Here is a 13,713-nt window from a genome sequence, read left to right as displayed (position 1 = left end):
CGGCGCTGCTGGTGCGTCCAGCGCCTGCACCAAGATCACACGTGGCCCTGGCTAACTGGTCCCCCAAGCGGCGTGGTGGGGCCCGGAGCGCACTGCGCATCTGGCTGTCCAGGAGGCAGGTACTACTGGCCCCACAGGAGCGGCTGGTTGGAATTGGGCAGAGTCCAGAAAACCGAATTCGCGATGCGGAGTCCTCCCAGGCTCCCATTAGCGGGAGGAGTGAGCCTGGGTTTAGGGCCAGCGTGAGGGGGGAAAGCGCGCGCACGGTGGGAGTGTAAACGGTCCAGACCGAGCTAGTAACGCAGCCCAGCGTGCCTGGTTCTGGGGGAGAGTATTTGCAACCAGAATCTCCCTTTGCTAACTCACAAGCGCTCTGAGTTGTAGAGGGTGGGGAATGATCTGCATCCTAAACGGAAGGAAACGGGCTTAAGGACTTGCGATGACTTTGCCCAAGATCAGGCAAATAGAGATGGAGGTAAGGACGCACCGGCTCTCCTCCCTCTGCGCAGCCTGGGGTGTGCATCTTCACGGTCCGTAGCTGGGACTATGAGCCCCGAGGCCTCAGGAATTGGATCAGCTGGGACTATGAGCCCCGAGGCCTCAGGAATTGGATCGGTGTGGCCAGGTCGCACAGCCAGGCATTGACTGCCGAGCCGCGGATGAATGGTTCTCCGCCACTGGGTCGCCTAAGTGCGGCCATTAGGCCGACTTGAACACCTTCCTATCTGCTGGCTCCTTCTAGGTGGCTGGGGAACTGGGACTCGCCCTGCCCAGGTGGCTCTTGCTACGATTCCGGTCCAGGGATCGACTTGATTGATATCCTCAAAAGAGAAGGGGACCTCTCGGCGTGTTGGTTCCCGTTTGTTCTACGTGTCTGTGGGCGACTCCGCTGGGTGACGGTTCCCCCAAGGCCTTTACTTCCCCGGCAGGTGGAAAGGAGCCCGTGTAGCTCCGGTGAATGAAAAGCCTGGAAGGCGGCTTTGAGCTGGGGCGGCCAGTCGGGAGTGGGGGAGGGAGGGAGAGGAGGGAGGGATCCCGAAGACACCGCCAGGAAGCCCAGCACTCAGAATTCCGGCTCCTCACTCACCCGAGCTCCGGCCCACCCCCCCTTAATCCCACTCCCCGCTGGGTAGATGTGGGCGCACCTTGGATGGGGGAGGTGTTACTCCCAGCCCCGCACCCCAGGAGGCGCGCTCCGAGGGAAGCAGCCACCGCGACGCCTCTGTCTCGGCGTGGAACAAACGGTTAAAAGATTTTTGGGCAGCGCCTCGCGGGGGGGAGGAGCTAGGGGCCCAATCCTCAATTAAAGATGAACTTTGGGGGAATTAATTTGACCAAGGTAACTACGTGGGCAGTAACCTGGACCGCCTATAAAACAAGCGCGCGCGGCAGGGTCTGGAGCGCTGGCGGCGGCGGCAGGTGGCGCGGGAGGCCGCGGTGTGCCATGGGGCTCCCGGCGCTGCTGGCCAGCGCTCTCTGTACCTTCCTGCTGCCGCTGCTGCTCTTCCTGGCTGCGATCAAGCTCTGGGACCTGTACTGCGTGAGCAGCCGCGACCGCAGCAGCGCCCTGCCTTTGCCCCCCGGGACTATGGGCTTTCCGTTCTTTGGGGAGACCTTGCAGATGGTACTGCAGGTAAGGAAGCTTAGGGCGTGGGACTGGGCGCTTACCCGGAGCCCGGCTCGGTTCTGGTCTCGGCTGAAGCCGGAGGTGTGTGTGTGTGTGTGTGTGTGTGTGTGTGTGTGTGTGTGTGTGTGTGTGTGTGTGTGTGTGTGTGTGTCGGGGCGTGGGGTGGGGGGAGGACGGAGGAGGGAATGGGGGTGGGAGAGTTGTAGCCTGGGACTCAGGCTAGGAGGCCGGGACTAGCGGGAGGCGCGACGGTCCCCCCGGCGCCCCCCTCACGCCTTCTGTCTCCTCCTCCACCACCTCCCTTGCCCAGCGGAGGAAGTTCCTGCAGATGAAGCGCAGGAAATACGGCTTCATCTACAAGACACATCTGTTCGGACGGCCCACGGTGCGGGTCATGGGTGCCGACAACGTGCGGCGCATCTTGCTGGGAGAACATCGGCTGGTGTCGGTGCACTGGCCGGCGTCGGTGCGCACTATCCTGGGCTCCGGGTGTCTCTCCAACCTGCATGATTCCTCGCACAAGCAGCGAAAGAAGGTGAGGGCGGAGGATCCACGCCTAGGGAGGGAGGGAGGGAGACCTCATTCATTGGAGGTGCTGGCGAGTGGCGGCCGCGCGAGGCGCGGACTGCAACCCTCCGGAAGCCTCCTTTACCTTTCCCACCCGCGGCTGGAGGGATCCGCAGAGGCTGGGGGTCACCCGCCATGGCGGATGTTCTCAATGTCTGCCCCTTGGGGTGTGCAGGTGATCATGCGGGCTTTCAGCCGCGAGGCGCTCCAGTGCTACGTGCCAGTGATCGCCGAGGAGGTGGGCAGTGGCTTGGAGCGGTGGCTGAGCTGCGGCGAGCGCGGCCTGCTGGTCTACCCCGAGGTGAAGCGCCTCACGTTCCGCATCGCCACGCGCATCCTGCTGGGCTGCGAGCCCCTGCGGGCCGGCGGGGAGGAGGGCGAGCAGCAGCTCGTGGAGGCCTTCGAGGAGATGACCCGAAACCTCTTCTCGCTGCCCATCGACGTGCCCTTCAGCGGGCTGTACCGGGTAAGAACGACGTGCGCCGGGTGGATCTCAGGGAGGCGGGGAGCCGGGCCTTTGCTGATTGTCACGCACTCTCGGCGCTCAGGGCATGAAGGCGCGGAACCTCATCCACGCGCGCATCGAGGAGAACATCCACGCCAAGATCCGCCGGCTGCGGGCCGCGGAACCCGGAGAGGGCTGCAAAGACGCGCTGCAGCTGCTGATCGAACACTCGTGGGAGAGGGGAGAGCGGCTGGACATGCAGGTGAGCCCTGTGTGTGTGTGTGTGTGTGTGTGTGTGTGTGTGTGTGTGTGTGTGTGTGTGTGTGTTGCAAGGTTTGGTCCCCCTCACTTTCTAAGCACAACTCTTGGGGTCCCCAAAGGCGCCGCTGCCTGGGACCCAACTTCTTGGCATGGGCACCACCCCAGCCTGCCACGATCAGGTCAGGAAGAGGCTGAACCAGAGGGTACCCTCGCCTCTCCAGGTTTCAAAGGGATGTTGAACACTTGCAAAATGTTAATAAAGAAACTTGGGCGATTTTTTAAAGAAAATCATGGTCTCTGTGGCGGGCGCGGCGGGGTGCTGCCCTCCTGTTCTGGCCTAGCCAAAGGGTTTCACGCTTTCTTTAAAGACGTTGGGTTCCAAAATGTTTCATCCTTCTAGTTTTGCCTTATGAATGAATGTTCAATCGGGTTCTGAGAAAGCTCCCTGCAAAACTGTTCAAGGTGAAAACGGCCGTCTTACTCCATTCTTAGGCGCTAAAACAATCTTCAACCGAACTCCTCTTTGGAGGGCACGAAACCACGGCCAGTGCGGCTACATCTCTGATCACTTACCTGGGGCTCTACCCACACGTTCTCCAGAAAGTTCGAGAGGAGCTGAAGAGTAAGGTAGGAGGATTCTGGAAGATTCTAGAGGGTTCCTTATTAGCTTAGGGTATTCTGCTTCTTAACCACCTTCCTAATGTACCCAAGTTATATAAGTATCATTGAGTATTCACCTTGGAGCCATGGACTGGTCCATGGCCTGGGTGGGCCAGTGGGGGAGGGGGGAGAAAAATCACCCGTGGGAAATAAAAAGGAGACAATCTTGAGCTAGGATCCACCTGAGCAGGGTTTGACCTTACATTCCCACCCCTTCTCCACTCTCCTTGCTGATTTGCTGAGCCCTGGAGATTTCTTGAGTTTGGGTGTTTAAAGGCTGGGAGGGGGGCGGGGGTAGTGTGAACAGTACAGATAGCTAGCTGATTAGGATGGGCAGTGATGGGGCAGGGGTGGTGAGCAAATTTCTCTTGGAATTGTAGGCTGTGTATTTGGGCTGAGGGGTGGAGACAAATGGTCCCTTGCTGCTGTCCTCCCCCCCCCCCCCCCCCCCATCTTGAGGCCTTTTGGGGTTTCTTTGCCACTTAACTCCTGTTTAGGTCTGCTAGGCTGATTTTATTGGAACACAAATAACCATTCACCTCTGTATGCCTGTTTGGTTAGGGCTTACTTTGCAAGAGCAATCGCAACAACAAGTTGGACATGGAAATTTTGGAACAACTTAAATACACTGGATGTGTTATTAAGGAGACCCTTAGACTGAATCCCCCTGTTCCAGGAGGGTTTCGGGTTGCTCTGAAGACTTTTGAATTAAATGTGAGTTGAGTTCTTCCCCTGATAGACCCTAACTAACCCTCTGCCTTTTTGTGTGGTTTTTGTCCTACCCTGTCTTAAATTCTTTATGGCTCAAATTATGGCTTAAATTCTTGACGCTTTTGCAAACATGATCTTGTCCCTCCCTTGGGACATAGATTCCAGTCACCCCAATTAGCCCCCTCCTTTCCTGTCACCCTTCTCTTTTAACTCATAATCCCCCCTCCCCCCCATCACATTGGAGGTGGCTTCTTAAAGTTAAATTTAAATTAAAGTTAAAGGCCCAATCCTTGGGCCCTCAAAATCTTTTACAGGGATACCAAATTCCTAAGGGCTGGAATGTTATCTACAGTATCTGTGACACGCACGATGTGGCTGACATCTTCACAAACAAAGAGGAATTTAATCCGGACCGATTTATGCTGCCTTACCCAGAGGACGCATCCAGATTCAGCTTCATTCCATTTGGAGGAGGCCTTCGGAGCTGTGTAGGCAAAGAGTTCGCAAAAATTCTTCTCAAAATATTTACAGTGGAGCTGGCCAGGCATTGTGACTGGCAGCTTCTTAATGGCCCTCCTACGATGAAGACTAGTCCCACTGTGTATCCTGTGGACAATCTCCCTGCAAGATTCACCCACTTCCAGGGGGAAATCTGATGGGCATGAGTGCTCAAACCTTGGACTTAGTGAAGTGTACATATACGTTTTTATATAGTGCCGTGCTGACTTTATTGTATTTAATTTCTGATGTATATTATACTATTTATGTGTCTCCATTGCAGTACTATGGTCTTTAAATATTAAAATGATGAATTTATGTAATTGCCAATAAAGGACAGTTCGAAAGTACTTTTCTTACATTCAAGATTCCCATTGGGAAAGCCCTACTAGTTTAATGTTTGCAGTCAGTGTATTTGAATAAGATTTCTAAATGCATATCTGGATATTTTTGTCATCTGTGCATATCTGCTTTCTGTAAGGAAGAAACCTTAGGTTTTTTAAAATTCTTTCATCAGAAAATATATATGATATGTGAGATAGTCCAAAGGTATCTTTGCAAACTCTTCTAAGGCAAATTAGATTCCCTACTTGAAAATGTTATCATGGTTAGTTTAATTAAGTTAATTTAAAAACTTTATTTTGGCAGTGCTGGAGTTGAAATTCAAGGCCTCATACAAGTTAGGCAAGTACTCCAACACTGAACCACCTTTCCATATCCCCAACCCAAAGTTGATTTTAGGTGAAGGTAGTGTGTGTGTGTGTGTGTGTGTGTGTGTGTGGTGCTGGGAATTTAACCTTGTTTTTTTTTTTTTTTTTGCTCCATTTTAGAATAAAGATGATTCTGAAAAGGTAACACATTGGAACCGTCCATTCTAATATAACTCCTCCAGCATAAAAAACATGTAACAAACATAATAAATTCATGTGGTCAGACAGAGCCAGAAGCTGTCCTCTGAAGCTAGGATTTTTAGATAAGACAAAGCCAGTCACTCCAATTATGGACAGTTCTTGACTAAGATGAGACGGAAAATCATTGGCATGTCATTTTGACTTAGAAGTTATATATGAAAACAGGACCAGGAGAGGCAGGTCTCTGGTTTAGATAAGCTGAACCCAGGTTTTCTTTTCAAAATGGGGCAGGAGGAGCAGATTTCCCTAACTGACAGATAAAGTTTTTTTTATCTATCCCAGGCAATAGGGTATGAGCCTGACATGACTGATAAAATGGCCCAGTCATGACCCTGTGAACCTTGGCTAACCTCCTCTAAAGAGCAGTTTTGTCACATTTCTGACCCTGGCATGGCCATGTTCTGAACTGAGGGCCAGCCTCTCAATCCAGAAAGGTTAGGCCTGGTGACTTGCTTATGCAAGCGTATTTTCCGTTGTGAAATGGCACTGTCTGCTTACTGAACCTCTGAATGCTTGTAGGTTTTTGGACTTGAAAATTTTTCACGAACAATTTTAGAATTTGGCAATGCTGCCACGGAAACTGAGTAGTCTAAATAGGTGTTTTTCAAGCAGGAGTTCTGTGAACAATTAGACTTGCGTGTTCTACCTGCCTTTAGTGTTTAGGTAAATCTTGGATTGTGTTTTCTGTTGGAATCTTCGGAGATCTTGAATGTCTACATAATCACTTAGAATGCTTTATAAGGACCTCATCAGGCAGTTTTACAAATGATACAAGCTTACACAGTTTCAGCCCAAGCTTTAGTATTCTGCAGCAGGCTAAGATGACCCCTCATCTCCATAACCTTTGCCCTGGATCTTCCTAGCTAATAGGACTAGCTTGGGGGAGAGGGGGACTTAGGGGCAATCACTATTTCAGATCATTTATACAAGGTCAACTTAAAGAAGGCTTTCAACACTCATGATTTTTCCAGTCTGCCACAGTAACATCTTTGGCGATTTCTGCGAGCACAGTGTGGTAAGAAATTTGAGCTATTTTAATTAAAATAGAATTGACATTTTAAGTCCACCTTATTTTTTATTTGGAGAGCTTTGAGAAAAGTGCTTCTGGTTTGTCTTTCTCAGGGCCGCCTTTAGCTCAACTTGACTGATCAGTTGCAGAGTAGCAGAGGATTGATCTACAGTAATACATTACAGGCGCAGCGTTTGGTGATGTGCTGAGTGTCTGGTAAAGGCAGGCTAAAAGCACTCAAGTGTAAGGGCAATGGGACTCTTGTGGGCATTGGATAGGAAGGAAGCCTGGCTCACACCTACCGAGGCAAACTTGTTTTATGGTATGAGGACCTTTGGGCCAGCCATACCCATGGGATGGAGCGATGATGTAGATTTGGCTGAATGTGTGGAAAGGAGAGGAGATGACTGTAGGAAACGGACCCTTTGATGTTCCAGAGGCCCAATAATGGAAGGGCACTATGTTCTACGGGGCAGTGGGTGGACCTGTCCAGTGGACAAACGGGAGCCCTTTGCAAACTCTCCTCTGCAGTGCCCTCTGCCCTTGTAGCTTCCCATGTCTTCAGTCACAGGTGCAATGCCACACATGCTAGACCACGGTGAGAACGACATCTTCTGGACTGTAGTTCTTTTTTTTTTTTTGGGTCTGGTCGTGGGGCTTGAACTCTGGGCCTGGGCGCTGTCCCTCAGCTCTTCAGCTCAAGGCTAGCACTCTACCACTTGAGCCACAGCGCCACTTCCAGCTTTTTTCTTTTTGCTTATGTGGTGCTGAGGAATCAAACCCAGGGCCTGAGGCATGCAAAGCAAGCACTCTACCACTGAGCCACCTTCCCAGCCCCTGGACTGTAGTTCTTATTTAGCTCACCTACACAGGAGCGACAGAACTAGAAAGAAACTTTCTGATGCCTGCTTTTGTTCATTTTGGTCTGGTATTCCTTTTTTTCCCTCTTTTTTTTTTTTAACAGCTGTAACACCTGTCTGACATCTTTCTTTCTGTAGCCAACAACTAAACCTAGGAGCCACCATTTTATAACTTCTCTTCATGTCTTCTTCCATTCTCCCCTCTTCTTCTACAAGACAGCCCCCCCCCCCCCCAAGAGGTGAAAAGACAGCTGTGAGCTGCTTCCTCCAAGACCTCCTATCTTTTGGGGCAACGTGTTTTAGTACCTTGCCACTCCACAGAGTGCCACAAGGGGGCGGGCTTCTCCCTTCTATGCCAAGCTGAGGGCCCAGTGGTTTTCCCACCAGTGTCCATGAAATTCAGTGTCCACTCATTCTGACCCTAGGTTATCTTGACCCCCCAGATTGTGAGAGGCTGCAGCTTACCACAACTCTATGTCATACCTGACCAAGGTTGCCTGGCCTCTGGAGTGATCACCCAGCACTGGGGTTGACCAAAAGCATCTGTGGTCTCTGGTTTCCAGCATTGCCCCACATTGCCTACATCTGACCTATGCTGTTTCAATCTACCTAAAAAACTGTTCTGTTTCAAGAAAATGAGCAACGAGAGAGGATTCAGATGACCGTAACCAGGTCCAGGAGCCATCCCATAAAAGCACTGTGGGAGAAGAGCGGTTTTGGTGGGTCTTTCAAACAGGCTAAGTTGTGGTGGTAAATAGAAGTTTCAGGTCCATTCTGAAGAACAGAGCATGCGCTTAAGGGGATAAGACAGAAGAAGGCTTGGAAGTGCCAGGTAAGGAGGCAGCTGTGATGATGACACAGGCTACCTGGGAAGAAAGCAAGCTCCCTCTAAATGGAGACACCCAAACAGAAACTAAATGGCCAGGCTCCATAGCAATCGTGACATGAAGGGAGAAATCGGGTCAAATCATCCTCCAAATTCTTTTCCAAAGTAGATAATTGTAAAGCTCTGAATGAATCCCAGGATTAACTCCAACCCAGGGAGACAGGTCATCCCCATATGGTCTTCCAGCAAGTCCCAGGTGATCCCTCTCTCCAAACCAGAAGCACAGGAGGCTGAATGAGACCTCAGAGACACGGAGCGCTCTGTGACCTGTTACTCCCAACTACAATTCCTGTGTTTGCTCCAACATCCCAAGGCCTCTCCTGCCTGTCCCAGGCTGACCATTCACTCCACCTGGCCTCAGTGGGGAATTCATATGTGTCAACACTGGACTCTGGCCCATCCCAGTGGTCCATTCTCTGCCTCCAGAGAAGCAAATGCAAGCTCAGGAAGTGTGTCTCCTCATCCCAATTGTGTAGATTGAGTCCATTCTTGCCCTCCGCCTGGAATATACTCACACACAGTAGGTATGCATTGGGAAAGAAAGCTTCTGGGACCCAATTGACACCATTTACCGTATAAGTTCTCCCACTTACATGGTGCCATGTTTTTCTTTGAAAGCTGAAACTTTCATCCTTGGAAAAATCTAGGCAGCCACAAGCTTACAGGGCTGTGGTTTAACAGCATGTCACATTCCTGAAACTGATGCTTCCTGGGTATTTGGCCAAACAAGCTTTCCTTCCTTTGAAGTAGACTCAACTCCAGTTAGAACCTTAGGATAGGGTTGGAGCCTTAGCTCTGGACTGCTTGGTGGGTTTTCTGGGTGAGACTTATCGTGTTGCAATGTTCAGAACCACATCGTCTCAGTACAAAGACTGTAAGATTTCTTACCACTGCCCAACCTGCCCTCATCTATTGAGGGGTTAGAAATCTCCGTATACATTTCAGATACGGAAAGCTTCAGGGTAGTGCTCTCAAGTCACTGGTGAGTGGTTTCACTTCAACTACAGAAAGGGGGCCAGGCGTTTTGTTTATAATCTGACCAAAAAAAATGTATTAAGGACAGCCAACTGATTCATTGATGAATCAGTCACCCCATCCAATGTAATGGTGTCTTATTCAATGTTAGATTTGTGGTGTTCTGAAATGGAAAGCTCATGGAATAGCGATTAGTCACAGACATTTAGAGCTGGAAGGGAGACTGGCAAGGTCATTTGAAATTAAAAGGATCTTTAGGTTACACCAGAGAATGTGCCCAGCAAGTTGCAGGACTTGGCCTTTGATTTCAACCAACCAACCAACCAACCAACCAATCCAGCCATATTGTTTATTTATATAAGCATCAAGGAAAAAGAGGGCAGGTGAATAGATGCTTTGAGGCCACATTGTTTCCAGGTTCTTGCTCCTCACTATACCTCTGAGCGGCTCTTGAAGGTGCTGTGAGAACTTGAAGTCTTAGCCAGAAAGAATTCCACAAAACTGTATTGTGATTTGAAGCTACCCTGGGCAGGAAAGTCCATGTGACTCATAGCTCTAATTAACTTCCCCCTCCCCACTGTCCAAAATATAAGCCAGAAGTAGAACTGTGGCTCAAGTGCTAGCTTTGAGTAAAAAGCTCAGGGATAGCACCTAGGCCCTGAGTTCAAGACCCATAAGTGGCACCTCCTTCCCCCCCAAAAAAAGAATTTGACAGAAAGCCTGGTGGAGAGGTATTGATTGCTGCTAGCATTTCTGGGCAGGATCAGGGCTATTTGAACACTGGTAGAGCTAGACCCTTAGACTCTCTGCACCCCTTCTATTGAACATCATGAAGTGCTTTCTACTCATGAGAAAAAGGCTTTCTTCCATACTAGTGTGTGTCAGAATCACCTGAACCACTTGCTGAAATGGATTATTGGGATCCCCTGCAGATTTTCTGGGCTGACTCAAAAATGTACGTTTCTAGGCAGTTCCCAGGTGATGCTGAGTCTGCTGCTCCTGGGACCACACTGTGAATACTGATGGTGGAAAGTTTCTGATCAGCATGTCAAGGATCCACACACCTAGGAAGGCTGGTAGGCCTTGCGATAGGTAATATAATTAATCTGAGCCAGGTGGTTGGGTTGCTGATGGGGGGAGAGGGGCACAATTACACACTAGAATGGACAGTTGTTGCTTAGCCCTCATCAATTCTTTATCTATAGGAATGAGGACCTTGGTTTGGAGCTCCCGCAATTATTTTTGAAACTTTTAAAAATGTTTTGGCGGTTGTGAGGCTTGAACTCAGGGCCTGGATGCCATCCCCGAGCCTCTTTGTGCTCAAGACTAGCGCTCTACCACTTGAGCCACTGCGTCACTTCTGGCTTTTGAGTGGTTAATTGGGAATAAAGTTTCATGGGGACTTTTCTGCCTGGGCTGCCTTCGAATAATGATCCTCAGAGCTCAGCCTCCTGAGTAGCTAGGATTACAGGCATGAGCCACGGATGCTCTCAATTATTTTAGAAGATATTAGTTATCCAAATTTGGATGGGGATATCTTTTGCTTAGACCCCATTGGTGATTATTTCCTATTTTTATAACTGTACAGACAAAATAAAACTGGTTTGTGGCTTTGCTGGTTTTCAGTTTGCAACTTTTTGAGTCTTTGATCCCTTAGAGGGGTCATCAAGACTGGTTTACCTGAGGACTTCGGTTTCATAGTGTCTATAAATTTGCAGCTAAAGAGACTGGCCAGGAACGTGTTCATTTAAAGGCTTGTTTGGGGTGGGAAGATCTGTCCAAGATGTCACATGCACAAACCTGTTGGTAGAAAGCTGCGGTACCTTGCTAGGTGATTCCATAGAGCTCCTTTGGCAGATGCTAAAGGTATAGCAGCTGGCCTTTCTCAAAGCAAGCGATGCCCCATACAGGAACAAGACGTAGGCTTCACTGTCTCTTATGATGTAGCCTTAGATGCTTGTAACATCTGATTGGCTATACAGACTTGCTACGGCCAATGGAGGAGGCACACCCTCAAGAGTGTGAAGAGCAGCAGCTGAGACTCTCTGTGTACCAGCTGGAGGTTGTTACCACAGGGACTTTGAGCAGTGAGTGCATACTTACCTTGCCTTTAAAGCATTTTCCTTTTATTCCTGGGAAATCCTTGATTTCTAATATTTTCATTTGTAGCCAGTCTTTCATTATCTAATATTTCATTTGTGACTTGTTTGTTCATAGACACAGTTAATATTAAAGGGAAGGGGGGGAGAATATGGCATTTCCTATTTGTATAGTCTAAGGGTCATCCAGTCCATGGTTGAAAATCAGATGTTTGAATGGAACCAGAGGGAGTGAATGTTTATGTTTTTCTCTTTGTCAAAGTTGACATTATTTACATCATTTACATTATTCTCAGGCCTCTGAGAATAGAAACGAATTTGGTCACTATGGCAGTCAGGTGTCCTGGTTTCTCTGGGATTCCTGGGGCTCAAGGAAATGGGTAGTTCTTGGTTTCCATCCAGGCAGCTGATATGAATTGATCCAATCTCTTCCAGTGATAGATCCACTAACCAACAGCTTCTGCACCGCCTAGTCACTTGGTAAGCATACGATGTCTTCAACTCCCACCCCAGACCTAAGGAATCAATCTTCAGTTTAGCAAGAATTCCAGGTGAATCAGATGTGCATTAAGATTTCAGGATCTGTTATTGTTAGGTTTCTTGATACTGGCCATTCTTACTGGGGTGAGGTAGACTCTCAGCGTTGTTTTGATTTGTATTTCCTTTATGGCCAGAGATGTTCAACATTTTGTCCTGTGTCAGTTGTACTTCTTCTGAGAAGTCTCTCTTTAAGTCATTTGCCCATTTATTAATTGGGTTGTTGTTTCTTTAAGGGTTTATATGCAAATGGAAACCCAGAAGACTTAAACCAATTAAATAGACCCATAACAAGTAGTGAAATTGAAATAGCAACGAAAGACCTCCCATCTAAGAAAAGCCCAGGACCTGGTGGATTTATAGCCAAATTCTATAAGACCTTCAAAGAATAACTCAGCACTGCTCCTCAAAGATGTGCTTTTAGAGTTGTAAAGGGTAGCTGAAAAGGTGCCTATCTCAAAGGACAGCGTTTGACTAAGTAATATTGCTTTTATTTTGTGGAAAATTCTGGAGTCCTGATGGAACAGCCTTGAGGATGGCTACAGGAAGTGTTTCACAGGAGAGTAAGTTGCAATAGGACTTAGTGACTTCCAGGGGGACAGGAGGAAGATTCGTTGCAAGGAGACTGTTCACACTTCTTCAACATTTATGGATGTTTCTTCTGGTGGTAAGGACTGTGTCAATTTTCCACTGAACGGTTTTATAAATTAGTGATAGAGCACTTGCCTAGTATGTGTGAGGCGCTGGGTTCAATGCCCAGGGTTGGGGGGGAGGGTGGTGGAAATGGCTTTATTTTAGGAGGGACTGGCTGTCAGTCTTTACTTTCAGCCCACTCTTCCTGTCTCTGCTTTCCACCTCCACTGATCCTTCTCTTAGGCATTGTCTCAGCTCTGGTGGCCACTTGTGGGAAAAGGAATGCCTGACCCTTTTTCTGTGCAAAGGGCCTGTGATCCACGAATGTGCAGACTGCTGCCCTTCCAACTTCCTAAAGTACCTGGCAATGCTATTTTACTCCTACTCAGACCTTTGGCTCTACACTTTTGACACCTTCATGTGTTTGGGAAAGTAGTTCTGAGTTAATCTTATTTTTGTAGAATGCTAGAAAAAATAGCCAAAATTTATTGAGCATTTACTTGAAGTTCTATTTCAGATAGTCTTATTTCATCTGCATAATAGGCACCATGCAGATAGCTTTTTCTCTCTCTTCTTCCTTTCTTTCTTCCTCATGGCCTTGATATGTTTCAAAGCTCGTTTTGAGCTTGTGGAGTCAATGATGCTCTTACCTGAACATCCCAAGTAGCTGGGACTATAGGTATGCACCATAGTGCATGGTATTACCAATGGAGATGCTGACTATCTTGCTCAGAGTTCAACAGCAAATGTTGGAGCCAAGATTGGAACTGGAGCAAGATTTGAACTGCTCTGTTTTTAAGGGCCAGTCTGGGTACAGACCAGGGCGGTGGCTTCTGGTGCCCACATGTTTGGCAGGACACCAGTGCCATCTGCCCCCTTGCCTTATCAATATATAAACACACTCATACCCTCTCTTTTATGTATGGATCTGAGAGCTGTTCTCTGGGGAGATGCAGAAATTCGGGCAGTTCGTATGATAATTCAGCCGAAGTTTAGTGTTTTATTTTAATTTTCTGTGTCATTTTCACACTGAG

The 13,713-nt window shown here is 48.6% G+C and overlaps 1 protein-coding gene across 1 annotated transcript; it reads left to right on the top strand.

Annotated features, from left to right (window-relative positions):
• Window positions 1-1,338: 1,338 nt before the first annotated feature.
• On the top strand, window positions 1,339-5,118 carry LOC122115963 (cytochrome P450 26A1). The gene is made up of 7 exons (XM_042689583.1): window positions 1,339-1,633; window positions 1,938-2,162; window positions 2,370-2,660; window positions 2,743-2,901; window positions 3,393-3,527; window positions 4,122-4,274; window positions 4,586-5,118. The coding sequence occupies exons 1-7, from the start codon at window positions 1,445-1,447 to the stop codon at window positions 4,925-4,927; spliced, it is 1,494 nt and encodes a 497-aa protein (XP_042545517.1). The 5' UTR covers window positions 1,339-1,444; the 3' UTR covers window positions 4,928-5,118.
• The last annotated feature ends 8,595 nt before the right edge of the window (window positions 5,119-13,713 follow it).

This window comes from Dipodomys spectabilis, unplaced genomic scaffold (genome assembly GCF_019054845.1).
Source record: "Dipodomys spectabilis isolate Male_0828 unplaced genomic scaffold, ASM1905484v1 ptg000125l, whole genome shotgun sequence".
Taxonomy (NCBI): domain Eukaryota; kingdom Metazoa; phylum Chordata; class Mammalia; order Rodentia; family Heteromyidae; genus Dipodomys; species Dipodomys spectabilis.
The sequence above is the reverse complement of the archived record's forward strand: the minus strand, read 5'-3'. Positions and strand labels throughout refer to the sequence as shown.

Excerpts from the sequence above, each read along its gene's own strand:
- LOC122115963 (XM_042689583.1), top strand. The coding sequence starts at position 1,445 with ATGGGGCTCCCGGCGCTGCTGGCCAGCGCTCTCTGTACCTTCCTGCTG. Across the intron at positions 1,634-1,937 it reads CCTTGCAGATGGTACTGCAG|CGGAGGAAGTTCCTGCAGAT; the intron begins GTAAGGAAGCTT and ends TCCCTTGCCCAG. Across the intron at positions 2,661-2,742 it reads CCTTCAGCGGGCTGTACCGG|GGCATGAAGGCGCGGAACCT; the intron begins GTAAGAACGACG and ends CTCGGCGCTCAG.